Here is a 27,671-nt window from a genome sequence, read left to right on the forward strand (position 1 = left end):
AAAACCTGTCACCTTGAGTTTTGTTTTCAGATTTTCCTTTGGGATGGCCTTGAGTTTCCTGCTCTGTTACCTGGCAAATCTGCGCATGTGAAGCAGCGTGCTGTTCTCCAGTTGCCCCCTTCCACCTTCCCGAAGAGCTGGAGCTGCCGTTGGCATTTCTCCCTTTCAGCTCTATGTTTCCAGGCTGTTACACAAAGTTACAGCTTTAAATTGCAGGCGGGGATCTTCTAAGATCCCCTGCACCCACCCTCCATCGCAAGCCAAGAAGCACTTGCTCATGCTGAGCATGGTGAGCTCCACAATCCCTTTCCTGGAGGAGCTGATGCTGGTGGGACCTGCTGGTGCTGGAGACCTCGCACCTGGGTTGGTGGCAAGGCCGTTAGAGGTAACATCACCCACCCTCAACGCCACGATGGTCTCTGGGCTGGTGCCAGGGGGTAGATCCGTGTGCTCGAAGACCCCCTGAGCAGCCCTGGAGCCGCAGGCAGCCCTGCTCCTCTTCCGCCTGCGCGTCGCGTCCTGCCTTCTGCACCTCCCAGCGGGTCCCAGCTGGGCACCGAGCTCCAGCTCTGGGAGGTGCTGGGGTTCAGGAGAGGAGCACCCAAACACGGGGTGCCCCAGGCTTCCCCCGTGCGCTTTCCACCCTGGTCTGCATCGCAAGAGGAAAGGAGCCAGAGGCAGTGGTTGGCACAAGCAAATGCTGACACTTTATTACGAGGTGGGGTGTCTTGCTGCCAGCTCAGCCCCTTGCCCGCTCTGCCGACCTCACCATGCCTGGAGCAGCGCCCAGTGAAGGGATCCCTCCGGCACCGGCTCTATCCCTGAGCAACAACGTAGTCGATCCAGTTTCGGAACTGGCTTACGTGGGTGTAGATGGCGGGCGTGCGGATGTTGCAGTTGCTGTTTCCCCAGGAAACAATGCCGATCAAGGTCCAGATGTTCCCGTTCTGGTAGACCAGAGGTCCACCAGAGTCACCCTGTGGAGAAGACACCTCCTGCTTAGTGGTCCCGGCATGTGCTCCAAACTGGTCCCTGCCACCCCAGCCGCCTGCTCCCCTGGCCACGGCCAGGTGCTATAGCTTCAATCTCCAGCTCCATATACAAGACCCCACGTGTCCTCTTCCTCCACCCTCCCTGCGGTGCAGCAGGAGCTTGGCTCCTTACCTGGCAGGAGGAGGCGCCGACTCCGCCGGCACAGAGCATGGAGCTGGTGATCTGGTTGCCCCAGTACTGCATGCACTGCCTCCGGGAGATCAAGGGCAGGGTTACCTGCTGCAGGCGCAATGCCAAAGCTTGGGCTGGGGGAAAAAAAAGCGCTATTAAATCCCCCCCGGGTTGGTGGGTCCCCCCGGGGCTTTTGAGAGTGCACAGGCACCCTGGGCAAACTCCCGCTGGTGCTCCCAAACACATGGGTGCTGCCACGCAAAGCACCTTCCCCCTCCGTGCCAACGTAACCCTTCTTCCCTGGGCGGGCTCGTCTCGTGCAAGCAGCCCCGAGCAATGGCAAGCTTGTGCCCGAGCACAGTCACCCCTGGGGTTCGCACGCATCTGCCTCCTGAGCACGCGCCTACACCCGTGCTTGCACCAACGCATGCGTATGCACACTTGTACGCACCTAGACAGAGCTACTCAACTGCCCAACTCCCCCCTCCCCACGTGCACACGAGGTGTTACCCCCCCCAGGTGCCCCAGGGCACCCCCAGACCCTTCAGAGCCCCCAGGAAGGACGGCAGCCGCACGCAGTCCTCCCCGAAGCTGCGGCGTACGTACAGTTGGTGTTGGTGCGTCCCCAGCCGGTGGTGACGCACTGGAGGTTGGTGGGCAGAGCCAGGTTGGCGGGGGGCAGGCAGACGGGGGACACGCGGGGTCCCAGCCGGGCGGGCGAGGAGAGCTTCAGCAGGGTGATGTCGTTGTTGAGGGTGTAGGGGTCCCAGTTGGGGTTCGTGATGGCCTGCCGAGAAATACCGAGGCGCTTCATCCCTGCCCTCCGGGAGCAGCCGCAGCGCAGAGCTCCAGCCCCATCCCAGGACAGCGGCCGCGTCAGCCCGGCTCACCCTGGCCACGGTCTTCACTTGAACAGCCTCTGAGTTGGAGCCGCGGTCATATTCCCCGAGGACGACGACGTGGGAGTATGGGCTGCGAGAGGTAAGGGAGTCAGGGGGACACGCAGCAGCCAGCACCGGCGGTGGGAGCAGCAGGCATGGCGCACCGCCCGCCCAAGGCAGGGCGCCCTGGGGACAGCCGGGGAGGGAGCCCCAGGCTGCTCAGTTCCTCCGGTGCTGGTTTTTGGGGCTGTCCCAAGTCTTAGTGCACCCCGAGCCCCTGCCCCTTGGCCAGTGTCCCCCGGCACTGGGTGGCACCGCCGTGGGCCGGCTGGGCGTCACTCCTCACTTGAATTCGCAGTGGGCAGCCGTGACGACCCAGTTCTCGTTGATCAAGGAGCCACCGCAGAAGTGGGATCCCGAGCGGGTCTGGGGAGGAAAGAGGGAAGAAGAGCTGGGGCTGGGCAGGCTGAGCCCCCCCCAAAGCTGGGGACAGGCAGAGGGTGTCGCGGGTCCCCTTGGTGCCTGCCTGTCCCCCAACCCCAGCGCCCGGCTTGCCATGCCGTGCCACCGCGGTGCTTAGGGCACCGATGCTGCCCCAGCCCGGGGAGCGGGACGGTGCCGTACCTGCAGGGACACCTGCCAGGGCCATGAGCCAGGCACCGCGTTCTGCCCGTTGATGATCTTCTCGCTGTAGTGCACCGAGGGGATGATGGCGGGCACCCCGCAGCCTGTGGGAGAGGCAGAGGGGCACAAGGGTGACCCCGAAAGCTCAGGGCTCACAGGCAGGGGCTGCCCGCGCCGGTGCGGGTGGCTCTGTGTCACCATCTCCAGGGCGCCCCGTTCCTGCTGCACCCCGAGGACCTCCCTGCACCCGTGGGCAGCGCTTACCTGAGACGGTGCTGGCAAGGGCCAGGCAGGCAACTGCCCACAGAAACGCCATCCTGGCGGGACAGGACCGTGTCCCCGCAGCCACGAGCTTTATAGCAGCCAGGAGCCGCGTGGCTCGTAGCCAGGCAGGGCAAGGTCCCCCTGCTGCCTTCTGCCAGCTGCAGGCAGCAGTGACAGGTCAAACCTGGCACCTACCTTGCCCCATGCAAGCAGGGATGCGGGAACGTGCTGCTGAAAGGCACCCTGAGGTGCTTGGGCTACATCCGTAATGAGTTGTGTCAGTTCTCACTGCAGCCTGTGGAGCTGGAGAGGGAGAGCACTGTAGGGCTGTGATGGGGGGCACGGGGGGTTGCTTGTGGGCACACAGCCAGGGTAGCAGTGGGGCTGGAAGTGCCAGAATGGGCGCCAGTGCCTGGGGTGTGGGAGGTCACCCTGTCCCCAGGCCTGTTTCAGATCTGTTGGCACCAGAGCTGTTTTCCCACGTGGCCGTGAAGCCCTGGCCTGGGACAGCGCTGGTCCCAGCTGGACATTCCCAGGGTCCAGGGCCACCCCTTGAACCGCAGCCCTGGTGCAGGTGAGTGTGTCCCAGAGCCAGCTGGGGCAGGTGGGGAGGGCAGACGCCTTCCCAGGCAAGCGGGAGCCGTGGCCGGTGCAGAGAGCCAGAGGAGCACACCGCGGGCCGCAGGGAGGACAGCGGGCACCTCCCTGAGCCGAGGCTGAGCCCTCCGCCTGAGCTGCCTGACCCCTCGCCCCAGGGCTGCACGCTGGGGAAAAGTGTCACCCCCCCCCCAATCCCCCTGTCACCATCGTGGACATGCAGTGGGGGGATGTAGTGCCTCCACTATCCCCCATGTCCCTGGCTGACGCTCCTGGGGTGGCACCGGGAGCCATCCCTGGGGTGATGGTGGGCGTGAGGATGGATCCCCCATTCTCTGTGCCACCCACATGCCCCGATCCCTGCCCTGACCCACTGAGGAGCAGAGCCTGGACACTGGTGCACGATTGCAGAGCTCAGGCCTTTATTTTTGGCAGCAGTGCTGCATGAGGACAGCAGGATCCGGCCCGCCACAGGGCAGGAAGCGTGGCAGAGCATGGAGGTGTCCCAAGGTGCTGCAGGGACTGGGCACAAGGGTGCAGGCACAGAGACAGGCTTTGCTCCTGATCTTCACACAGCACCTGGGGAGGAGATGACCAAGGGCTGGACAGCAGCAGAAGACAGAGGGAGAGCCAGCGCTCAGGGTGGTGCTGCCCATCATGGAGGAACCTTGGGACAGGAGGATGCTTGACACACCAGACACAACTTGGTTCATGCTCTCCAAGAAGCTGGAGAGTCTTGGACTCCAGACCTGTCTTGGATGCTGGTAAGAGAGCCGGGGCCAGGAGCTGGGCAGGTCAGCAGGAAGTCGGAGCTGTCCCTTCACGCCGGCAGGGATAGGGTTGATGGCACTACCCAGGGTGGTGAGACCCCCTCATGCCCTTCTCCTCCACGGCCCTGAGCCATGATGAGCTGGCTGAGCTGCTCTCCACTGTCCTTGCAGGGCCCAGGCCCACCAGCAACACCAGACCTCTGGGCTGAGCCAAAACAGAGGAAGACCTCACATGGCTAAAACCCTCCTGCAAGCCTGGGTCTAGCAAAGCTTCGGTCTGTCTTGGAGCTGGGGTGATAACAGACTCCATGGCCAGGGCACGCTGGCTCAGAAGGCTGTCTGGATACTCGGGGAAACCCAAATATTTCTGCAGCCCCACGGAGAGATGGACTCACCCCAGCTGCAGACTCCTGTCCTTTGCTCTGCGGCTCCTCTTTCTCCTGCAGGCAATAGGCCAGACATGAGCAGCCCTCGATTACTGCCTCAGTGGGCCAGCAAAATAGCTACGGGTTGATTTTCTCCTCGCCCAGTTCTCCTCGGGCTGGCGCTTGTGGGGAGAGTCGGCTCAGCGAGGCAGGACCAGAGGAGGACAGCATGTATGCAGACTGTCCCCAGCACAGGGCAAGGTGCTGCGCGTAGGGGGATGCCATGTGTCGTCATCGTTCTCCCTACACGCAGCCTCAGAGATGTCCCGCGTGGTCTGTACGTCCGTGGGGGCAGTGGGGACCAGGCTGTGGGGCGCTGTGTCAGGCACACTTGCCCTTGCGAAGGCAGAAGGGCAGCTCCGGCGCGGGGACCAGGATGGTGCTGAAGATGGGCCGGTAGCTCTCGGGCAGGACCTGGGGGTGCTGCGCCATCATTTCCAGCACCATGTGCCGCACCTCCTTGGAGACATCACCCCGCAGATCCAGCAAGGTGGAGATGTGCTCATCGCTGGGCAGAGAGCAAGAGGTGAGTCCGGGCACAGCTGGCCCACGGCACCGTCCGCAAACCCCCCGTCACCCAGACAAGCTGAGCTGAGGCCAGGGGAGAGCTGGTACTTTGCACCAGCCAAACTCTAAAATTTGCTTGAAAATAACCCCACAAACCTTGTGAATTTGGTTTGGACATTTCATGGGTCATTTTGTGTTTTGTGATTTCTCACACTTTTTTTAGCCACCAAACACAGACGGGTGAATGCCACAGCAGAACTCCTTTCTCCTTTACAGCTTTGCCCTTGGGACTTTGTGAGAACCCCTCAAATCTGGAGCATGGGAAAAGGGAGCCTCAGGGAGGAGAGGGAAAAAGCCCAGGTTTCTGCCTGCTCTGCAGCGTAACCTCATGGGGTCCAGCCCAAGCCTGGCTCCCCTCGGCAGACTCACGCCTACCCCGTCTGGCGGTAGAGCAAAGGTGGGCTTCTTACCTGACGTCGGGGTACTTGATGATGAAGCCCAGCACCTCCAGGCTGAGCAGTGCCGGGTCTTTGAGGCAGATCAGCTCCCGCAGGGCAAAGACGGCCTCCAGGCTCTGCTGGCTCTGGTCCAGGCCCTGGGAGGGAGAGCGACCACGTGTGAGACCGAGAAGGGGCCACCGCAGTGGCTGGTGAGACGCAGCCCGGTCCTCAGTGCCCACGTGGGGACCTGGCCCCTTGCAGCTGGTGTCTCCCCACTCAGCGTGTCCCACCGATCCGTGCTGGCTCTCCGCAAGGCGAGACGAGGTTGTGCAGCCTCACCGACCCGCGCTGGGTGGGGTGGGTGGTCCCCCGAGTCCCTAATCCAGCCGGTTCCTCCTATCTTGGCCTCACAACTGCCCAAGTGTAACAGCCACGTCTCGTTCGCGGGCTGAGGTACCCACCCCATCTGCTCTGGGCTGGAAGGGAGCAGGAAGGCGACGGAGGTGAGCTACAAGCTCCTTGCACTGACCTCGCTGTGCGATGCTCCCCTCCCATGGCCCAGCCCCGACTCCCTGCCACACTCGAGCACCTCTCACCAGACCGCAGAAGAGCTCCCGGAGCTGCGTGGCGTCCTGCAGCAGGCGATCGCAGAGCTGGGCCCGCTCCTCCTCGCTCTTGCACACCATCTTCTTCTGCATGAGTGCCCGCAGGTACTGGCTCGCTACCAGGAGCTCGCTCTCCGTCAGCAGGAGCTGGGCAGGGGAGAGCTGTTAGTGCTGGGCATCGCCTGGGTGTCGGACCCCAGTTGCCCCGGTGAAGGCAGAGGGGAAAGGAGCTGGATGCAACACTGAGCTGTGGGGACAGCCTGCTGGGAAGCCCTTGGCTGGAGGGACAGAGAAAGTAGCTGAATTTGGGGGAAACCCCGAACATTTCTGCGTGCCAGTCCCTCTGGGCTGCTCCGGAGGATATGGGCTCTCCAGCAAACCCAGCAGCGACTGTGTCCCCGCTCCCCTCCCAGCTCCCTGCCGCCTCTGGGCTGCATCCTGCACCCCACCGTGGCACCCAGCTGCCCAACCTCCTTGCCCTACAGACAAGCAGTCATTCAAAGGACACCCCGCAGCAGCCCGTACCGTGAAGACGGGTTTCCTGACGTGGGAGAAGTCCTTTGCATACTTGTCAATCACTTCGCACATGCTGCTGACGAGCTGGGACCCGGAGAGCCACTTGCGGGAAGGCAGCTGCAGGCAGAGGGGCTGAAAGAAGCAGAGGAGCAGCGTACGGTGCCCTGCATCGCATCGCTCTTGCAGCAGCTGCCAGCTGCAGGGCGGCACGACATCCCACAGCCGCTGCCCGCCTGCTGCCTGGCAGCACGGCCGCTTTGCCTTGCAAAACCCCCAAGTCCCCGCTGCCAGCCAAAAGTCAATATAAAAATATAAGAGTGGTCTAAATCAGGAAATTATGGAAATACACTGGGGCTGCCCCTCCCTGACACCCAGAGATCCACATTTTGGGGCTTTATCTGGGTCATGATGCCCCATCGTGGGCAGCACCTGAGGTCTGGGCAGCAAGCTGCTCCTCACACGCTCGCTTTTGGCCTGTCCTGCTGTGATTTTATTTTTAATTTCCACTCCTCTCCACTTCCCTTGTGTAGACATAACATGTTTTTGGCCGAGGGCATTGACCTCCTACTCTTGCCCTGCTGTCCTTGCCTGCCTTCCTGCCTGCAGGCAGACATTCCCTCTACGTCTCTGCTTCACACTGCCTGCGAGCGTTTCACCCTTTAGCTGCTCCTTCGTTTTCATGGCATTCAAGCCCTAAATAGCAATGCCTTTAATTATTCCAGATTTTTTTGGTCCAGACTCCAGGAAAGCTAAATTTGACTGCGCTGGCAGGAAATTACTCCGGCAGTCGCGCACACGGGCTTGTATCCTCCGCACGGACATTGCCTCTCTCCTGTTGGTTTTCTGCCATGGAACAGTCATAAAAAGGAGCGTGAGGCAGCCCGGGGGGGCTGTGGCTCCTGGTCTCTGTCCGTTAGTGGTTTGGGGGCCACAAGCCATCTGTCCCAGCGATACAGGGTGGTGCTGGCTGGCGACAGACATCGCCTGAGCTGCAGGCAGTTTATCAAGGTCTGGGAGCCAGGCTGGCAGAGATGTCTGCAGGATGATAGCCGGCCACGGGGTACGTGGTGGGGATGCTGGGCAGGAATAAACCCGTGCCTGGGGGTGTAGCAGTAGGGCTGTTCTTGCTGGGGCCTGGTTTGTTGCAGCCCTGCCAGCCTGGGCTGGGGACAAATGTACCTGCAGGTCCAGGAGCAGCTCCTCCAGCAGCAGCTGGCAGGCTTTCTTCTGTGTCCTGTCTAGAGCAGCCCGGAGGGACGCAGGGACTTCTCTGCAGGCAGTGTCGGGGTGCAGGGAGGAGACAGAGGAGCTAGGAGAGAGAGAAGAAGGGAGGGGACAGGTAGCTTGGGAAGCACAGTGGGGACACTGGTCCCGCGTGGGGATGGGGAGTGGGTAGTGGGGTTGTTACAAGACTTACAAGGTGCTGGTGCACGTTACCTGAGAGCCAGGTTGTTGTTGAGCATGGCCAGCAGGTAGGAGACGTAGTACTTGGGTATGGTACGGTCCTTCTGGTGCTCCTTCCCGCATTGCACTAGGGCTTCCCGCAGACTGCAACACAGCGAGTCAACCATGATGGGCGGACAGAGCCTCGGACGTCTCGCCACAAGGACCTGGAGCTGGGATGCTCCTGGGGGCATGTGGACCTCCCACAACCCTCCCAGCTCACTTGGCTCTTTCCAGGTCCTGCCACCAGGTTGGAGAGTGATGGTTTGTTGGGTGGGGTGGGACAGTGGGACCCATTCTGGACCCCTCGGGAGAGCAGGGCTCGGCACTACCGGAGGAGCACTTGGGGCAGCAAGCCCTGAGAACTGATGGCCCCAAGGGCTAAGACGGTAGCCCCATGGATAGACAGGCTGTTGAGCCTTCTGTGACCTGGATGAGTGCTGGGTTCCCCACGGCAGATCTCCACCATCAGCCTACGGTGCTCAGACATGGGGACCCATGGTCTTTGAGGGTGGACAGGGGTGCAAGGGGCTCCACTGACCGGCCCAGAAATGCCTCGAGCTCCTCCAAGGCCATGTTGTAGACCTTCTGCTGCAGAGAGTCGGTGATCAAGGAGGCTACCTGGATATTCTCATTCAGCATCTGCACAGGGAGAGGAGAGTGGAGGTCAGTCAGCAGGAGGCTGCAGGCCACAGCATGGCCATGCCCCACGGTGCTGGGGACCCACCTGCATGACAATGATGGGCAGGGCTGACTGGAAGAAGCCCTGATGGTCCGTCTCAGGTTCCTCTTCCCTGAACCATTCCTTGAACTCCACCTCCAGGGTTCTCTGCATCCACTCGAGCACGCTAGCCTGCGGGATGGACACCCACCATGGTCAGCCCAAGAAGTCAGGTACCAAATCCCTTGAGACCTAACACACAGCACAGCAGCGAGTCCTGGGCCTCGTCCCACAGGCTCATGGTCTCCTGCTGCTGTCAGAGCACAGGCCAGCACAGTGGTGGTCGTTGGGTCCCCGTACCCATTGCACATGTGCTGTCCCGCTCACTCACCTTGACTTTCACCACGTATTTCCTCTCTGTCTGATCCACGAGCTCAGGGGACATCAAGGGGCCCAGAGCAGAAACGTCCACTTCTGGGAGAAGGTCAGGGTGACCCATCATCTCTGGGCTGGGGGGCAGAGGTGGGACAGGGTTGGGAAGACCTGTGTTTTCCAGCAGTTCCCACCTCTTCCTCTGCCCTCCCGGCGGTCATCCCCAGGCAGCCGGAGCCACTCACCCAACCCGCCTGTGTGCTGGTGGACAACCCAGTTGGGTGCTGGGGTTGGTGCTGACCTGTGGTACACATGAAGCGTCCACTCAAGGAGGAGGAAGAGCGCCTGTTTGTCCAGGTCCTCTCGGAGGATGTCCTGGAGGTGGTTGGCGAGGGCCTGGTGGTAGGTGGCAGTGCAGACGCTGAGGATGTTGTAGTGAGCTGGGACGCACTGGACCATCAGGTCCTTCACCACACGCAGCTCAGACACAATGTCCTTCTGCAGCGCTGCCAGGTGCCTGGCCAGCCCTGGCCCCTCAGCGTCCATGCGGGCGGCATGAAAGTGGGCTCCTGTGATGGTCTCCCGGAGAACGTGGTAAAACTTCTGCCTCCAGCCCTTTGGGCGGCCGGGGGGCAGGAAGGTGGCCTCCAGGAGCAGAGTATCATCTATTTTCTCCTCCCGCTCGATGATCCTTATGGCGGTGACAAAGAGAACGGGGTCCTCGCGCACCAGCCGCAGGCTGCTGCCCACGATGTCCCACAGCTGCTTGGCCAGGCTCTCGTTGAGCTCCTGCAGGCCACCGAAGTAGGACAGCACAGTTGTCTGGGCACTGGAGAGCCCGCGGAGGTGCAGCTGGGAGAGGATGTCGTCCCGGAGGTGCTCCATCATCATGAGCTCCGCATGGGCCTCCAGCAGGTGCTGCCCATGGAGCAGCTGCAGGGTATGGGAAAAAACCTCGTGGACTGTGGGAGAGGGAGGAGAGATGCCAGGACTGAGTGCAGGGGGCGAAGGGGGTCGGCATCGGGGTCACGGACGCAGGTTAGCAGGGAGATGGTGAGGGGAAGGGTCTGAGATCTGGGGCTCTGGGAACACCGTGCTGGATCAGGCCCTGGGGAGGCAGTGACATCTCCATCCACGGAGACTTTCCAAACCCAACCGGCAGAGCCGGAGCGACTTGCTCTGGCTTTGCCGCCAGCCCTGCATGGAGCCCGGGGTTGGACTGGAGTTCTCCCCAGTGCCTTCCAGCCCAAATCCACGAGGACTGGGCCAGTGCCTTACCCGAGAAGAGCTGGGGCAGCACCTGGACCACCGAGGCCAGCTGCACATGCTCCGCCATCAGCGCCCGCATCTGCTGGAGGCCCTGGAAGCGGTCTGCGCTGTCGAGCAGGGCCCACCGCGCAGCCCCCAGGTCCTGGCACACGCTCTGCACCTCCTGGGCCGCCGACCGCAGCTGCTCCAGCCCCACACTTACCCCCTCCAGGTAGGACTGGACAGTTGACTGGGGAGCAGAAGAGGATGGAGGGGCAGTGGAGAAGCTCTCAAGGGCGGCAGGACTCACACACCATTTGCCCAAGCCTCACCAGGTCTCTCTTGCATGCACTCTCCTGGTTCCACAAGGTCACATCTGTCATCATATCTCCCAGACCTTCCATGCTGACCCCATCCCATCAGACCCAAGCACACCCAGCTTCAAGAAACCCGCTCCAGCAGCAGGAATGGCTCATTTCACCCCCCTCTGGGTAAACTGAGTCACGGTGACTATTTATGGGGTGGGGGGCAAGGGCTGCTGGGCAGGAGGTGGGAGAAGGGCATCTCTTTGGGGTGACCAAGGCAGCAGGGTGAGCAGTAACCAGATGTCTCAGTTTTAGAAGATTACTTTGCTTCTGCAAAATATTTGCAGGCCAGAGGGCCCCCGTGTGCCCCCCAAGGCATGAAGCACCTCAGTGGCCGTATGAACCCTCCTCCAAAATGGATTTCCATCATTTCCAGCCCTGCAGCGGCGCTGGCACATCTCCATGCCTTGTCCGCCCATTTAACTCCAGGCTCCTGGTGCCGAGAAGCGCTTTTACCCAGTGTCAGCAGAAGCAAGTTGTTTTCTCTGAGGCCACATCACTGAAAACAAGTTGCCTCCTGGACAATTCACCCACATTCAGGTGGGAGAAACCATCTCCAAAATAATCAGGAGAAGGTTTGGGTTCTCAGACTGATTGGGTCCTGGGGTTAATTGTTCCTTGGGTTACGCAAAAAGGGTCGTCCTGAGCAGGGAGGTGCGCACGGGAACCGGGGACAGCCCTTATGGATGTGTGCAGAGATGGAGTTTCTCCTGTGGGATCTGCAGGCAGGGGCAGGTTGGAGCTCTTTGCCTCCTCCCAGCTTTGGTGCTGGGATGGGACAGTGATGGGGAACGCTGACTCCTGCACACGGGGTGTGCTGAACTCCCTTGGTGTTTTGTTTTAAGGATGGTCAAAGACACGGGAGACTCATGTGAACACTTCAGAAACTACCCAGGGGGAGGGCAGGGGGTGGTGGTGGCGTTTACCAGATCTTTTCCCCTCAAACAATTGCATTTCTCCCGCCAAGTGCCAGCCAAAGGACAAGATTTTTCCAGAAGTGGGAAAAAACCAGATGACTTAATGCAGAAGAGGGGACCCTGGCTGAGATCCCTGCTTGGGGAGGCTGCGGGGGTCCGTGGGGTGGGCTGTGGCAAACACCCACCTTCAGCCGGGACTGGATGGAGCTGTTCCTTTGCGTCTCTCGGCTCCGGTAGTGCCCGAGCCCCTCCAGTTTTTCGGGGCAGTAAAAGACCCCCGAAGCCCATTTCAGAGCGGCTCCTCTCGCCAACTTCTCAGCCTTCTCTGCTTCTGGCCACTCCTCGTCTGGGGACAAAGCCAGGGGTTAATGAGCACAACGAAGCCTGTCCTGGTGGGGCAGGAAGGGCCCCTGAGGCCAGAGGCAGGAAGCTGGTGACTTCCAAGCACACTCAGATGTGGGAAGCCGGACACTGTGGCAGCAAGCGGGTCCTTCCGCCAGGGCCCCCGGAGGTGCCACCGTCGCGGACCGGGGTTGTCACGGTGGCTGCGGCAGCGAGAAGGCTGCCCCGAGGAGCTGTCACCCCGCTTGCCAGCTCGGGCTGTCCCCCAGGCTGAGTGCATATCCCCATTGCTGCCCCCAAACACAACACTGGGTTGTCTGAGGGGGGGGTCTGATTGCACCTGGGAAGCCCATAGCAGGATTTGGCTTCGGCAGTGAGTCAGCAGGAGGGATGGGGAGATGGCAGCTCTCGCATGAAGGAGAGCCAGGCTGAGGTGAGGCCAGGAGGCTCCCGGTCTCCCAAAGGCACCCACGCAGCTGTGGGGGGCCACGGCGTCCCCCTTGGCACAGAGTGCGAAGCCGTGCCAAAAGCCTTCTGGCCAGAGTGGAGGGCTGAGAACCAGCGCACTTATCACACACCAGCCCCCATTCCCTGCGCCTGTTGCATCGTTTCCCCCTGCTCCATCCCCAGCAACTTCCCAGCTTGGGGCTTACCGCAGCTCCGCAGGGACGTCACCCAATCCCAAGCCGGGCTTGTGCTCCGTTGGGGAGCCTGCCTGCATGGGCACCCTCGGGGACTGGGGGGCTTTGGAAGAAGCCAGCGGCTTTGAGGACAAGCTGTGCGGTGACCAGCGCTGCCACCGGCACAGGTCAGGAAGCAGAACCGGGCTTCCACCCCCCTCAGAGCAAAGGCACCAGCCCCGGCACAGGGAAAAGGTCCAGGGATGGTAAAGCAGAGGGCGGGGAGCCCCCAAAACAGGCTGCGAGCAGTAGCATCCCTCCCCTACCCAGCACCGCCAGCTCCCCAGCGGCGGCTGCATCGTCCCCGTTACCTCTGGGGCTCGCGACGTGCTCATCCTCCGCAGACATGCCCATGGTCTCCAGGCTGCGTGAGCCAGGGCAGGGCTGCGCGGAGGAAACCGGCAGCCGTTTCCTCAGCCGGAGCAGCCGCGCTCCTCAGGGCCTCATTGTGTTCCCGCAGCCGCGCTCAGGACGTCAGGAACGGGGGGCGGAGGGGAGGGGAGACACAGGGGAAGGCGCTGTGGCTGCTGCAGGCCTCAGGAGCAGAAATCATGCCCTGCGTGCCCTCCTCGGCATCCCCCGGTGCCCCCATGGCACACAGCCCCTCTGTGTGCCCCCCAGCACTGCCCCACTCGAAGCCGCCGTGGCTCGGGGAGGACAGCGGGGTGCCTGGGGTGCCCTTGAGGGATGGTGGCCCAGGCCAGGGCTCTCACCGCACCATCCGCACCCATAGCGGGAGGACGGAGCAGCTGGGAAAGGGTCTGCCTCTGACAACCCAACCCGAAGGCGAGAGCGCTGGGAAGCGGGAATGGACCCATCCTGGCTGGGGATGGACCCTTCCCGGCTCGGGATGGACCCTTCCTGGTTCGGATGGACCCTTCCCGGCTCGGATGGACCCTTCCCGGCTCGGATGGACCCTTCCCGGCTGGGGATGGACCCTTCCCGGCTGGGGATGGACCCTTCCCGGCTGGGAATGGACCCTTCCCGGCTGGGAATGGACACTTCCCGGCTGGGAGTGGACCCTTCCCGGCTCGGGATGGACCCTTCCCGGCTGGGAATGGACCCTTCCCGGCTCGGGATGGACCCTTCCCGGCTGGGAATGGACCCTTCCCGGCTCGGGATGGACCCTTCCCGGCTGGGAATGGACCCTTCCCGGCTCGGGATGGACCCTTCCTGGCTGGGAATGGACCCTTCCCGGCTCGGGATGGACCCTTCCCGGCTGGGAATGGACCTGGAGACATCCCCCCGCCACACACCGCCTCCCCCGGGCACCGATGGGAGGATTCGCCCCCAGCGCGGGATGGTTTAGAGCAGACATGTGTGCCACGGGCAGCAGCAACCTGCTGTGTCCCCCCAGGCGCTACCAGGGCTCACGTACACAACCGCTGCAGGGTTAGGCACGGGGGGCAGGTTTAGTCTCACTCCCACAGCACGGCTCGGGGCCGGACACACACCCCGGGTTTACCCCGGGGCCCCCCGGGCCCCGCCCGAGGCAGGCAGCCGCGGCCTGAGGGGGTGCCCGCAGCGGGAGGCGCCGTCCCCGCACGGAAGGCGACGGGTGCCGCCGGGGGAAGGCCCGGCCCCGCTGCCGGGAGGCCCCGATCCCGGCGCGTCCCCTCACGCAGCGGCCGTTGGGCTCCGCCACCGCCTCGCGCCCGCCCCGGAAGCTCCCGTCGTGCCCCGCGGCCCGGAAGCGGAAGCGCGGCGGGGGCCGGAGCCGGCGGCGGCGGCGGCGGCGGGCAGATGGCGGAGTGTGGGCCGCAGCCCCCCGGGGGTGGGAGCGGGGCTGCGGGGGCGCCGAGCCGGCACGAGAAGAGCCTGGGGCTGCTGACCACCAAGTTCGTGTCGCTGCTGCAGGAGGCCAAGGACGGTGTGCTCGACCTCAAGCTGGTGCGGGGGGTGCCGGCGGGGGGTGAGGGCCCGGGGGTGGGCTCTGCGGGAGCTCCCGCCGTGGGCCGGGGCCCTTCTGCGCGGGGAAGCCGAGCTCCCGCAGGCCCGGTCCTCCGGGGGCTGAAGCAGGTTTTGAGGGGGGGGCAGTCGGGACATGCCAGCGCCCGGTGCAGCAGGGAAAGCGGGGTCCCCGGGGGGGCGGCAGCGCTGGCAGCCGCGCTCAGGGCGCGCAGAGGGGGGGGGTCTGCAGCTGCCGCCCTCATGTTCCCTCCCGCCGCTTCCCTCCGAGCGGTTCTCCCTGCCCCATCAGTCTGTCCCAGCCGCTCCGCTTTCCCCAGGAGCGAGGAGGCAGCGGACCTTGCCTGCCGTTGCAGGCTTCAGTTGGAGCCCGGTTTGCCCGTCTTGTTCTCTTCTGCGCTCTTGCCCCACACCAAGGTGCTACCTGATCGTCGGCGCTGTAATGATCCAGCCCTATAAAGCCTCCGAGACATATAGAAATGGAAAGACTGTTCCTCCCTACTGCGCTTTGCCCCCCTGGCATACAGCAGGAAGAGGAGTGTGGGCAGATTCTTCTCTGCCAAAGGTTATTCCTGATGCCTTTAGGCTGTGGAGAGGTGCCCTGTGAACGCACCTTGCTTCTGCATTTTAAAGATTTTCGCTTAGAGGAAGTAACTCTGTCTTTGTGGCGCGTACGGTACTTAAACCTAAGCCTTCTCTATAGGTGAAGTTCCTTTGCTGTGGTTTCTACAAATACCTCTTAGGTGGGTACACATGCGAGTGCGCTCTGACCCTTGGCAGGCAGCAGACAAGTGCCAGAAAGCCCTGAAGACGCAAGGGCTGGAGGAGTCTCCTGGCTGTAGGCTTCTGTCCTCTCCTCTGCCAAATTGTCATCTCTTTGGATTTGGGCAATGTTTTCCTGCTCAAAATGTCCGTTAAGTGTGTTCATATTTGAATGGTTGTGCGGTGTAGGGTCTCCGAAGTGCCAGGCCGTTACTGGTAGGTGAGAGGGAACGTCGTTCCTGTGCTGACTGGCTCTGATGCGGTGCTACTGACATTATTGGTCCTGGCTACGCCGATGCTGTGCCTGTTAAACTCTTACCGGTGCTAGGTTGCCATGCGGTAGTGGAAACAGGCGCGTCGGTGCAGTTCGGTGTGTCCCGAAACCCGAGGGGCGGAGAGTCATGTGAGCAAGGTAGGGAAGTCCCAGGGCTACTCCCAGAGAGCCTTATGGCCACGCGTACTCTCCTCCAGGCATCGTACTCTCCTCCAGGCATCGTACTCTCCTCCAGGCATCGTACTCTCCTCCAGGCATCGTGCCTTTCAAACATCTGCCTCTTGAAAGGGTGTTGATTGTCTATCAAGTGTCATTAGATCAGATTTAGAAAAGACCTTCTGAATGTCAGCTTCACTAAACTGTTGTCAGTCACACAGACAGCTCTCTGCTTTCCTCTTCCCATTCCCATCTCTTTCACCCTGAAGGAGTACTGAATTTTTAGGCTACCAGACTAATGTCTTCTAGCACTGCTTTGCTGCTGAGGAATGGTGATTTTTGGATCCGCTGCGAGCGAGATGGCTGGAATTTGGTTTGTGCTTAGTGGAGGAGTTGCTGGGTATGAAAATGAGCAAAGGGCCAGCAGCTTCTTCTCGTGGTCGTAATGACATTGAGAACACGGCTTCGTAATTTGAGGCGCTGGAACAAGAGAGGTATGAGATGGCGAGCAGAGTGCTTGGCCAGGACTTAATCTGACAGGCAGGAAGGAGTGAAACATGACTGAGAGTTTGGAGTTAAGCGTCTAACCTTTTTGCAGGCTGCGGATACCTTGGCCGTGCGACAGAAGCGACGGATCTACGATATCACAAATGTCCTGGAAGGCATCGGGTTGATTGAGAAGAAATCCAAGAACAGTATCCAGTGGAAGTGAGTGACAAAGAAGGTCTAAATCATTCACAGGTTCCTTCTAGTCCAGGTCTAACTGACACTGGTGTTAAAAATGCCCTGCTCAGAGCAAGGTTCCTCGGTGGTCTGTGCATGCTTGTACGTCCCCCAGCTGGGCTATGCTGATGGTAGCAATGAGGAAAGCTGAAGTACGTATGGCGTGTCTCTTTTACAGCGGAGCTGTAATTTTGGTACAAACTAAGTATTTGCAGTGCCTTGGGCTAGAAAAGATGCCTGTCATGGCACTGGAGATGGGGGAGAGCCCTTCCAGTCTGTGGGGTGTAGGCAGATGTACCAAACGTTGCTCTGCTGGAAGGTGGGGGTCTGGAGCCGGTACAGATGAGGCTTTCCGGACGATCTGGCCTTGACGTATGACAGGGGTGGCACTAAGGGAGGTGGCCGCCTCTCTGAGAGGTTGGGGCTGGTCTGGGTGTCTCCAGAGGCTGATGCATGTCGCTTTTTTTTTTTTCACTTGGCACAGAGGGGTGGGTCCTGGCTGCAACACACGGGAAATAGCTCACAAACTTATCGAGCTGAAGGCAGACATAGAGGACCTGGAGCAGCGGGAACAGGAGCTGGAGCAGCAGAAGATGTGGGTTCAGCAGAGCATCAAAAACGTTACAGAAGATGTACAGAACAGTCGATATCCTTTGTGTGAATTGATTACTCTGTCTCCGTGTTTGCTTCCTGGGCTGGAAAGCAGAGACCTGAGGGTTGAGTTGGCACTGCCCTGCTCGGGGCAGAGAGGTGGTGGTGACCTGGTGTTGCTGGAGGATTTGCGCTGAAAGGGTCAAGAGGCAGTGCCTGCTTTTGAAATTAGGGTGACTGTCAGCCCGGGAACCAGCTTTCTCTGTGCTGCACAGCTTCTCATCTGGTGTTTTGAAGTAAAAAAACACCATAATGTTTACCATGATGAGAGAAGTGCTTCTTTCTGAGCCACAGGTGCCGCTTTCTCGAGTGCAGAGCTGCTCTTGTGGCTTGCCTGTCTTAGGATGTCAGCTCTGACGAGTATGTAGCTTGCAGACCTCACCTGCAGACTGCTTCAGAGTGTGGCATGGAGAGCCTTCTGGGAATGGCGTTTCTCGTGCTCGGGAAGGAAACGCCAGGTGCCCTTTGAGTTCTCTGTCTGCGCAGGAAGCTGCAGCCTTTCTCCTTAACCTTGGAAACATTAGCGTATGTGACACATGAAGATATCTGCAAGTGCTTCACAGGTGAGGAAATCGCGCTCCATCGTAAAGATGTAACGCTGTGGTCCTATCAGTCTGTCCCAGCTGCTCTCCTTTCTCCAGGAGAGAGGAGGCAGCAGACCACGGGCTGCCCAAGAGCATCAAGTTAAATGTAGTGCAAGCTCTGACGCCATCCTGGGTTTGTGTACCACTGAGTTGTAGCTTTTTTGTCACCTTCGGAAGGGGCAGGAGGTTTCTTTTACTTGTGTTTAAAAGAATGTAGCTGCTGTTCCTAAGGAAGTCTTTTTGCTGGGTGTCACTATGTGGGTGTATGTTTGTTATGTTAGAAGCCCTTAATTTTGAGGGTTTGCGTAGGCAGTGTTCTAATAATAGGAAGCAAATTTTATTGCATGGTAGAAATCTGTGTGTAAGCAGGAAAATAGTACAAAAAGTGGTCCCGTGGCTGCATCATGCCCTCTACCAACAAGAATGCAAGAAGGAGGTAGTGAAGAGCAAGACAGACGGGAATACGCTGCTTGCTGTGACCTCACTCCCTTGTGTACTGCCTTCCTAAAGCCGTGAGGCGCCTGTATAAAAAGCTGTATCTTCTGTCTCTGTGGGGCAAAAGTGAAGCAAACCCACAGGACTCTCTGTTTCTTCTCTATTGCCAATTATAATGATAACTGTAGGACCAAAAAAAAAAAAAAAAATCCCCGGCGGCCAGTGTGCAGTACGGCAGCCTGCAGTACAAAAACTGTTCCGCTCAGCTGTGGCGGTGTGGAGTCGCAGCTCCTTTCTGCTTCGGTGGACACCTGACCTCTCCTGACCTCGTGCAACCTGCATCTGCTTGCTTGCAGCGGAGGCTGAAGCTACTTATCCTGATCTCCCCCAGCCGTGCCTGATCTCACCCTTGCCTGACTCTCTCCTCGTCTCCTCCAAGCACTCTTCTCACCCTACACTTCGTCAGCTCTTCTATTTTTCATCTTTGCCTTTGTGTGCTTTCCTTGTTCAGCAGATTTTATTCTGCTCGAGTTCCTGCTGCTAACTTATGCATCACCACCCCTTTTGCTTTACTGACTCTTCTGATTTAAGTTAGGACTTTTTGGGGGCAGGGATTGGGTTTTCAGTTTGACAGTGCTTGGGGCCAGATAACTCATAATAGTCTGGAAGAGTTTACTGGAGACCAGCAGACAGCTTATTGCTTGGTTGATTGAGTGTTTTGCATTTTATTGCACCTGTTTTTTGTAAACCAGTTTGTGTCTGAGGTCAGACCTCCCCAAAATACGCAGAGATTAGATCTTACTGAGGGCAGATCTGAATTCCTTCTAGAACAGAGGCTTGATCCATGTTTTTCTGTTGTCTGTTCAGTTTTCCTGTATGAATATGCCTTACATGACTTTCTTTTTTTTTTCCTCTCCTGAGCATCTGAGCCTTGCAGAGGTTCTTTGTTGGACCTCTTGTGTTCTTGAACTGTGGTGCAGGCTGAATTTCAGCTCCTGGTTTTTCTGACTGACTGCTATTGAATTCGCTTTCTCAAAGAGAGTTAGGGCTTGAAGATTTCCATGCTTGGACTCTTGTCAAACATAGATTCATTATTTGGATTAATTAAAAAAATATAAAAAGTGAGAATATGTTAGCTTTAGTGACTGGGAAACATAATTTTCCCATCTGTTGCTGGGATGCATTTTGCACTTGCAGAATCAAAAAGGAAGTGGAAACACACTGTACGCTGTTTTGTAAAAGTATTTGGGACGTAGCTATCAAGGGAGATAGAAACACAGCACATGTGTTGTTGAAGCTAACAGGTCTTAAAGCTTGAGCTTGTGTCTTTGAGCTTTGTTATGTGCTTTTAATGTCTCTTAACAGTATTTTTCTTAAGTGCAGATTTGTTAAAGGAATCCCATCTTATTGACAAATCCTGTGGTATTTTTAATCCCTTTACCTTTTGTTGATCTGGCCTTTATTTACTTGCCTGAAATTAAAGGATGCCCTCTTCTGCTGTCCATTCTTTCTCATCGCTCTGGGGATCTCCTGTGTTAATTATCAAGTGAAGCTTCATGCAGAATACCAGTGAAGTGTGAATACTAACCACACCAAAGCTTAAACGTTCAAAGTGAAAGCTGCTAACTGCTCAGCCTGAATACAGCTAATGTGAACAGAGAAATACCAGTGCTGTGAACGTTTCTCTAAACCCAGATACGGAATGGAAACTGCTCGCCTGTGACTGTTGTGTTATTAGGGGCGCAGGTCTTAAGGGGCTGCCAAACTTGAAAAGGAAAGACGTTGTCAGCCTGGCTCCTAGCCCTGCGTGTGCTGGGCTCTGTGCGGGGTCCAGTACAACTAACACCAGGCAGCTCTCTTGCCAGTAGAGACTGGGGAGTGTTGGTTTCGGGTACTGGTACCCCGGCTTGAGGCTGCCGTGCTGTTGGCAGCCAGGCTCCTGAGCCTAGTTTGACACCATCTCTCCGCTGGCAGTGCAGCCCTTTGAGTTGTGCGCTCTTTTGTTTATAATTCACATCTAAAAGTTTGTGACAACAGGATGAAGGATCCTTTCCTTAGGATTCAGGTGTTCTTAGGAGTGAATTTAAGCCAGCCCTTCTGAGGGAAAGAAAGGTTAGTCCTGTTAAGGATGCCGCTAAAAAACTTTAGGGTTGCTTTGGGAGAAACTTTGGGAGAAACAGGTTGTTTGTGCCCTGGGAGCTGAACGATATGCTTGGCAGCTCAGGTGGGTGTAAATGGTAATCCTTCCCAGAAGGGAGCGCAGGAGATGGAGCCCCTCCTCAAAGCCCCATTTGTCAGTGCTTAATTATCAGAACAGTTTGTGCCCACTGAGTGCTGACCAGTCTGTTTTCACAGGAGACACCCTCCTTGCCATTCGAGCCCCATCAGGCACACGTTTGGAGGTTCCCATCCCTGAGGTGAGTGATAAATGCGTGGGCAGAGAGTAGGAGTATGTGTGTGTCTGTGTGTCTGCATCTGTGTGTGTCAGGGTGGGGGTTGTTGCTGGATTGACCAGGCTGGGAGTTGGCAGTCAGGCGTTTGATGGAGTCTGAGGAACCAACAACCCAAGGAAGGCTCCAGATATTAAATAACTGCCAGGAAACTCTGTTGTTTGGAAGTACGTGAGTAATTGCAGGAGCACCAGGGGAGAGGATAATCCTGGAGTCAGGGGAATTGTGTGTGGAACTGTGCTGAACTGTCTGGACAGCATGTCTTGCCTCTGGGAAATTCCTGTTCTCTTTGAAAAGAGCATTTAATGTATGGTTGTGTTTTGCTTTTGACTTTTTTCAGGGCCTAAATGGGCAGAAGAAATATCAGATCCATCTGAAGAGCACAAGTGGTCCCATTGATGTTCTCTTAGTAAACAAAGATGCTTGGAGCTCTCCTCCTGTCGTACTACCTGTCCCTCCCCCTGAAGACCTCATTCAGTGCCAGGCAGTTGCACCCTCGAAACCGCAGATACCACCGCTCGCCCACTTCCAGGAGGCATCCGTTCCCAGCAGCACCCAGCCCTCTACACCGACACCTACCAGCACTCAGGACCATAGCCCTCCCGTGCAGAAAGCCGCAAGCACAGGTGAGGGGGAGGTTACAGGAGGTAGAAACATGATGATGGCAGACAAAGGAGAGTACGTTCCTTGTCCTGGCTGGGGCTGGCACTGCTGGTCGTGCAGCATTGTCAGCTCCTGGCAGAGGGGGGACCTCTGTCTTTGCTGCCATCAGCATTTTCTTTTGTCTTGGCTAGTGGGACGGGCTGGGTGTGCTAACGGAAATAATACAGTTGGCTTCTGAAGCTTGAGGGAGTAGTGCCAGCCTGTGGGAGCAGCAGTGGGGGAGAGACTAATCACACAGGTTCATTGATTAGCAGAAGTTTGTAAAAGGGTCTTCTCAAGTGTCCTGTTCAACTTTCAGTTTGAAAAAAGACCCTCAAAAATACTAGATTAGGTTGGTTGTGGCTTTGTCCAGCCAAATTTTGAAAGCCACCAGAGGTGGAGATCCCCAGCTTCCTTGGTGAGCTCTTCCAGGGCTGCAGCACCCTCTCAGTGAATTCCTTTGTCTTGATGGATGATCCTTTGAGCTGCATCTCGTGCCTGTTGTGCATGGTACATCGTTTGGCACCACTGAGAAGTTCTTAATTTTTGTAACTGCCTTTCAGGTAGCTGCAAGCTGCTGTTAGATTGCCCTTAGACTTCTCTATGCCTGACTGAACAAGCCCAGCTCCCTCCGCCCCTCCTTGTAGGCCATGTGCCCTAGACTCTTGGCCAGCTTGGTAGCCCTCAGCTGGATCTTCTCCGCATCTTTCTTGAACTGGCGGATGGCCAAAGCTGGACACAGTACTCCAAGTGCAGCCTCAGCCCCACGCAGGAGGATAGCAACTTCCCTCAATGTGCTGGCCACGCTTCTCCTGGTGTAGCTTACTACCTGGCTTGTGTTAATTGCTGTGAGAGCGTGCTCTTGGCTTATGTGCAGCTTGGCACCACCAAGACTGCTCTCCAGCAGAGCTGCAGCAGGACCTGGGAGTTTTTACTGGGGGAAAGCAAGAAGCCTTCTTCCTATGCAGCTGTCTGTGCTCGGCCAGCATTGCCAGCGAGGGTTGAGTCTGCGCTGCAGCTGCTTGTTTTGGGGCTGGTGGGAGATGACATTCCTGTCTGTGTCTGTGGCTCTTTCCAGAATGTGGCCTCTCAGCAGCAGAGTCCAAGAGCAGCGGTGATTTTGACCCCCTCAGCAATGCGTCCGCATCGGCCAGCCAGCCGGCCGGGTTAGACACCCAGCCGCTACAGTCCTCTGCCTCGCTGGATAGCAGCTCCGTCCTACCCAGCCCCTCTACCTCCTTCGAGCCGATCAAGCCCGATCCCACAGGAAGTGAGTATGCACCCTCGTTTCATGTGTTGCTCCAAAAGCATGCTGCTTGGAGCGAGGGAAAGGCTGCTGGCCCCAGGGGAAGGAGCTGAACTCCGTTCTGCCTTTGCTGTCAGCCAGGCTCTGCAAGGGACGAGTAGGCACTTCCCTGTGAGGGTGCTGGGGAACCTGGTGAGAAGGTGACTGTGTCATGTCTAGTGTCCTGACGCTTTCTGTGACAACAGTACTAGAAAATCTGCAAGGGACGCTCGCATGACACACATCTCTTCTGTTATAGGTAGGATTATTCCCTTTCAGTCCCTTCTGTAGTGCTAGGTCAAATTTTTGAGACTGCGTGGAGCTATAGAATTTCCAGCCGTCACTGAGAGCACCTTTGTAACTCGTGAGGAGTTTTCCTTTATTAGGAGAGCTCTTGTCTCTGTTTTCCTCCTTTACTCAGGAATACTTCATCTATCTTTAGTCATCTTATGGTCTTAACGATCTCTCAGTGTATATTTGGGGAGCTCCTTGATGTGCTTCATGAGGTGAAATGGGCTTTGAAAAAGGAACCTTGAGCTTTATGCCAGGAAATGGCAGGCTGGCCCAAGGAGAGAAAAGCATCCTCTGGGTAAGACACACTGTTTTAATGTTTTGAAGCCTACCTTCACTGCAGAAACACTGTAGGTTAGAGAGTTACGGTTAGAAGAGGAAATCTTGCTCAAATGTAGCTCACGCAGTGATATTTTTTTCCACGCTTCTGCTGCTAGCGTGTCTGAGAGAAGCATGAACTGGCTGTCTTCATCTTGGGAGCGGTCTCGATTGTGGAATTAGGCCTTTGGTGTGCATATAGCTGACCATATCCCAGGGGGCCTGTGCTGATTCTCTAAAGGCATGCCCTATGCCCTCATCCTACGCAAGAGAAATCAAGGTGGTGTACGGAAGCTGAAGCCGTGTGAGGCTTACATACAGGCAATTATTCTAGAGCTTCTGACTGTGATGATAACATGTTCATGTCCCGGGGCTCCTACAGATCTATTTTAAAGTAGTTGAACTTAAGTATTTTATTGCTTATCATTTCAGCAGAAATATGTGACATGGGGGGTGGGAGCTGACTTTCTGGATGGCATAGGATGATTTGGGTGTGCAAGTAGGACAGTAGGTGATTATGCTGTAAAGCATTTCAGACTCTTCCTGTAACGATGCAAACCGTTTTGGTTTGTTGTATTTGCAGTACTGGAACTTCCCAAAGAGCTGTCAGAGATGTTTGATCCAACGAGAGGTATGTTCACTCCCTGACCACGGCTTTGTTCTGTGCCCGGCTACCCAGAGAAGCGGGACAGTTTGTTTTATTCACTCCCTTTTGGATTGTTTTGGGGATGTGGTTTTGTAAGGTGCTTGTGGTCACTGGTGGCTGCTGGCTCTCTACTTGTAGTTAGGCACTCTTAAAATTACTGGTTTCTGTATGTATTTTTCTGTCTTCATGTTGCCAGCAACCTCTGTTAAGTGTTTGCCCTACAGTGTGTAGACGAGGGCTTTCCCTTCCTCATGCCAACACTAATCTGTGCTCTGGCTTCCCGTGCTCCTTCTCCAGCTTGTCTGCACACAAGAAAAATCCCTGTTAGTCTTGTTTCAGCTGCAGCCTGCCCGAGGCTAATCCAAGCAAATAATCTAGGGAGATAATCTTCTTTCTTCAAAATATCCCTCCGTGGTTTTGGTGGTGCTAGTAATTTTGGAGCAGTAGGGGAGGGGATGCTGCTGCTTGTGTTGGGAGTTCTGCCTCTGCCCAAGGAATGTCTGGGTGTCACTGCCTAATGGTGGGACGGACTCTGAGCTAAGGGCAGGAGATGTGAAGGAATTTGGTCTAACATAAGCCTAAACCAGGAAACTCCTTTTATCTGCACATTTATTTCCCTTCAACGCTGCCATGATACTTTCTAGCCCAACAGCTAGGCAGAGCCGAGTACACACAAGCACTTTTGTGGTGGTGACAGGATATGTACAACAACAGTCCCTAGTTCTGTGCTCTAGCAGGTGTCTTTGTGTAAAAAAAAAAAAAAAATCCCACAGTCCCAAATGCACACACGCAACCGTCTGATCTGCGTGCAAGGAGCCCTGGGCTCCGCAGTTGGCCTGGAGAACACCTTTCCTCCGTGCTCAGGACACGCTGCTGTAGGCAGTGGATAAAGTCTTGGTAGTGACCGAATGCATCTGATGAATAAATTTGACTTCGCAATGTGAAACATAAACTGCTGCAAGGCCCCAGCCCGTGTAGAAGATCTAGCTTAACCCAAACTATACTATGGAACTATGTGGACACTATTAAAAAGGAGATGTTTGCTGTCTGTGGTAACGTATGTTGTTTTATGGAGTATTCTTCCCAATTTGGAGGGGGAAGGTAGAGATCCAGGAGCGAAGGACAAAACAGTCGACAGCTACAGAGGCAAAGCTCAGGACTGGAAAAAAGCAACGCTACAGAGCTTGGAGAAATGGGCCTTGCAGTGTGCGCCACGCAGCCTCTTCATCCCTGTGCGATCCCAGTAATGTTGCCCTGGCACTGGCTGCTGCTTTAAGGCTATGCAGTTTAAACTGCAAGAGCCTGGAGTTCTTCCTCAGTGTTTTGTATTGGAATTACTTTTTCTGCATGGTTTTCTCTCTCTTTTAAATGGGTGCTTAATAACTGCTTCTTTTAAATTTGTATCCTGGAAAAAAACTGAATTTCAACACACACATATACACGCCCTGCTATATTACCAGGCCTGATCTAAGAATGCAGGTTCTGCATTTAATTGCTATTTATTGAAGCTGGTATTAGTCCTGCCTAGTCACTTGGTGTTGAAATCCTTTCATCTCGTGGCACTGAATTAGACAGGTAGGTTCCTGTCCTCTAGGAAATAGCCTGCTGGGGATAAGCATCTTGAAAAGGGCCTCACCTGAATTTCTTTTGTGAAAGCCTATTTCAAGTGTTGGTAGCGTCTCATCAATCCAGTTAAACTGAGTTAGATATTCACTATCTTAACTTGGTAAAGTGCGAGGTATTCAGAAAGTTGTTTTTAAACGCTCAGCTTCTTAAAGAAAAGAGATTGACTTGCACGTGCTTTGTCTGGGTGCTTGTCTGTCTACCCTTCAAGTTCCTCGTGAACCTACTAGCCAAGAGTAACAATGCTGGAGAAAGGAGTGACATTTCGGAGATAATTTTTTTTACAGTTTTGTGTGGGTGTGTGGGCAGTAAAGGGGAGAGCAGAATTAATGGCCCATTCAGGAAGGATATGCAGAGCTCAGATGTTCATTCTGTTTGGCAGCGGGCAGCCAGCGAATCTGCCAGAGCATATGGCTGGATTAGCCACAACACAGCCGTGAAGCAAGGGGAGCAAATTAAGGGGACAAAGGACACAAGTCTGGAGAAAACTGGAGGTTCATTAGTTCTATTGCTCCTGGAACAGCTCATTTGGCTTTTAATTTTTGTCCCCTTAGCAAAGGTGGTGGGTAATTGAGGACTGTGAATATGTCAGGCTTTACCAGCTCAATTTCTGGTGCTTGTTGATGAGTTCCCTTTGGAGGCGTTTGGGGCACCAGCTAGCATGCCAGCGCTGGGGTAAGGCAAAGCCCATCGTATGAAGGAGACTGGCGCATGGTTGAGCTAAAGCAGGCAGAAACCTCCTGCAGAATTTTTTGATATAGCTTGAATCCTCTGGCACTGATTTCCCTTTGCCCGTGGGAGGAGGCCCAAGCCTCCTTTCGCCACTGCCTGCTGCCCACGCTGCCTTAGCCGGAGAACAAGGGTGAGGGCCAGAAGAGGCTGGGAAGGGTGGGATACTGCACAGGAGCAGAGCAGGAAAGCAGAGTGTTTTGCTTAACCATGCTTGTCTCTTCCCCAGAATGTATGAACTCTGAGCTGCTGGAAGAGCTGATGTCATCTGAAGGTGAGTCTTTTGAGTCCCCCCGTCACGGTGTGGCCTTTCCAGGGGAGGAAGATTGTCTTGTGTGACTCGGTCTTGCAACTGCAGACTCTCCCTCATCTTTTCTGGGCGCTGGACACAGACTCCGTTCTCACTGTCCTGCCAGTCCCTGAGAGAGCTGCGAGGACCAGGAGAGCCTGTGCCCTCCATATCGGAAGGCTGATTTGAAGCAAGCTCAAAGACTGTTACCGTGAGGTGGCCTCCTCGTGGCTCCGCAGCTCAGCGTCCGTTGGCAGCTCTTGGCTAGGTGTGGGAGTGCTGAGTTTTGTAACCAACTGTGGGCTTCTCTTTCCCCAGTGTTTGCTCCCTTGCTCCGCCTCTCCCCTCCACCTGGAGATCATGACTACATCTATAACCTGGATGAGAGCGAAGGCGTCTGTGACCTCTTTGATGTGCCTGTCCTCAACCTCTGACTTCTCAGTGCGGCTGTGAGCCTCGCCAGCACAGACCGTTTTGTAACTCTTTGGAAAGTGTCTATTTTTGGATCCCTTTTGTGCTAGAGCTCGATGAGTGAGCGATTCGGAGATGCTCTCATATGGACTCAAAACCAAGAGATGCGGACTTGCAGGCCGGGAGCCTCCCCGTAGCTTCTTCCTCTTCCTCTGTTGCACGTACAAGGTGCACGTGCAGCTCGCCCCGACGTATTTCTCACTCCACTGGATCCTGGGCCTCACTTCAAAGGGTCTGTGTTTTGAGCGTTCCCAGTTCACCCGTAGAGTTTGCCCATGTGCCTCTCCGAGCTTCCTCAAATCCGCATGCCTTGGTTTTTCCTGCACTCCTAGAGGCACTTTGCACCTCCTAGGTACCAGCTGCTACAAGGAGCCCTAATATCGTGGTCAGTTCACAAGCCCGGAGGTAGTTAGCTAGATTTTTCAATGTGAGCGGTTCAGGTTGGGGTGGTTATTTTTCTGAATGACAACGAGGAAAAAAAAAAAATGGCACCAAAGTGTCCATTTCTTCCAGTGACTCCAGACCAAGCTAGTATGTTTTACAAGAAAAAGCACTTTTTTTAGCCGGCTGTGCCTCCTAGTGGGACTCAGGAGTTGAGCATTCCTAGTAGGAC

General features: G+C 56.6%; 3 protein-coding genes across 3 annotated transcripts; 1 reads left to right on the forward strand and 2 right to left on the reverse strand.

Annotated features, from left to right (window-relative positions):
- Positions 1–815: 815 nt before the first annotated feature.
- Positions 816–2,985, reverse strand: CTRL (chymotrypsin like). The gene is made up of 7 exons (XM_059824779.1): positions 2,934–2,985; positions 2,670–2,773; positions 2,392–2,471; positions 2,055–2,136; positions 1,771–1,951; positions 1,165–1,298; positions 816–977 (listed from the first exon to the last, which is right to left on the reverse strand). The coding sequence occupies exons 1-7, from the start codon at positions 2,983–2,985 to the stop codon at positions 816–818; spliced, it is 795 nt and encodes a 264-aa protein (XP_059680762.1).
- A 2,041-nt stretch (positions 2,986–5,026) lies between these two features.
- Positions 5,027–13,180, reverse strand: EXOC3L1 (exocyst complex component 3 like 1). Its single transcript, XM_059824778.1, has 13 exons — positions 13,133–13,180; positions 11,985–12,145; positions 10,548–10,767; positions 9,571–10,231; positions 9,289–9,406; positions 8,964–9,089; positions 8,778–8,878; positions 8,231–8,341; positions 7,973–8,102; positions 6,803–6,925; positions 6,269–6,424; positions 5,703–5,827; positions 5,027–5,233 (listed from the first exon to the last, which is right to left on the reverse strand). The coding sequence occupies exons 1-13, from the start codon at positions 13,173–13,175 to the stop codon at positions 5,047–5,049; spliced, it is 2,262 nt and encodes a 753-aa protein (XP_059680761.1). The 5' UTR covers positions 13,176–13,180; the 3' UTR covers positions 5,027–5,046.
- Positions 13,181–13,629: 449 nt separating this feature from the next.
- On the forward strand, positions 13,630–27,615 carry E2F4 (E2F transcription factor 4). The gene is made up of 11 exons (XM_059825077.1): positions 13,630–13,685; positions 14,489–14,711; positions 16,520–16,629; positions 17,129–17,290; positions 17,815–17,858; positions 20,670–20,731; positions 21,105–21,390; positions 22,485–22,676; positions 23,884–23,931; positions 26,528–26,572; positions 26,906–27,615. The coding sequence occupies exons 1-11, from the start codon at positions 13,630–13,632 to the stop codon at positions 27,019–27,021; spliced, it is 1,344 nt and encodes a 447-aa protein (XP_059681060.1). The 3' UTR covers positions 27,022–27,615.
- Positions 27,616–27,671: the final 56 nt, after the last annotated feature.

Source organism: Gavia stellata, chromosome 15, assembly GCF_030936135.1.
Source record: "Gavia stellata isolate bGavSte3 chromosome 15, bGavSte3.hap2, whole genome shotgun sequence".
NCBI classification, from domain to species: Eukaryota; Metazoa; Chordata; class Aves; order Gaviiformes; family Gaviidae; genus Gavia; species Gavia stellata.

Excerpts from the sequence above, each read along its gene's own strand:
- CTRL (XM_059824779.1), bottom strand. The coding sequence starts at position 2,985 with ATGGCGTTTCTGTGGGCAGTTGCCTGCCTGGCCCTTGCCAGCACCGTC. Across the intron at positions 2,472-2,669 it reads CCTGGCAGGTGTCCCTGCAG|ACCCGCTCGGGATCCCACTT; the intron begins GTACGGCACCGT and ends TTTCCTCCCCAG. Across the intron at positions 1,952-2,054 it reads AAGTGAAGACCGTGGCCAGG|GCCATCACGAACCCCAACTG; the intron begins GTGAGCCGGGCT and ends ATTTCTCGGCAG.
- EXOC3L1 (XM_059824778.1), bottom strand. The coding sequence starts at position 13,175 with ATGGGCATGTCTGCGGAGGATGAGCACGTCGCGAGCCCCAGAG. Across the intron at positions 9,407-9,570 it reads ACGCTTCATGTGTACCACAG|CCCAGAGATGATGGGTCACC; the intron begins GTCAGCACCAAC and ends TCTGCCCCCCAG. Across the intron at positions 8,103-8,230 it reads AACAACAACCTGGCTCTCAG|CTCCTCTGTCTCCTCCCTGC; the intron begins GTAACGTGCACC and ends TCTCTCTCCTAG.
- E2F4 (XM_059825077.1), top strand. The coding sequence starts at position 13,630 with ATGGACCCATCCTGGCTGGGGATGGACCCTTCCCGGCTCGGGATGGAC. Across the intron at positions 17,859-20,669 it reads TATCTGCAAGTGCTTCACAG|GAGACACCCTCCTTGCCATT; the intron begins GTGAGGAAATCG and ends CTGTTTTCACAG. Across the intron at positions 22,677-23,883 it reads CAAGCCCGATCCCACAGGAA|TACTGGAACTTCCCAAAGAG; the intron begins GTGAGTATGCAC and ends TTGTATTTGCAG.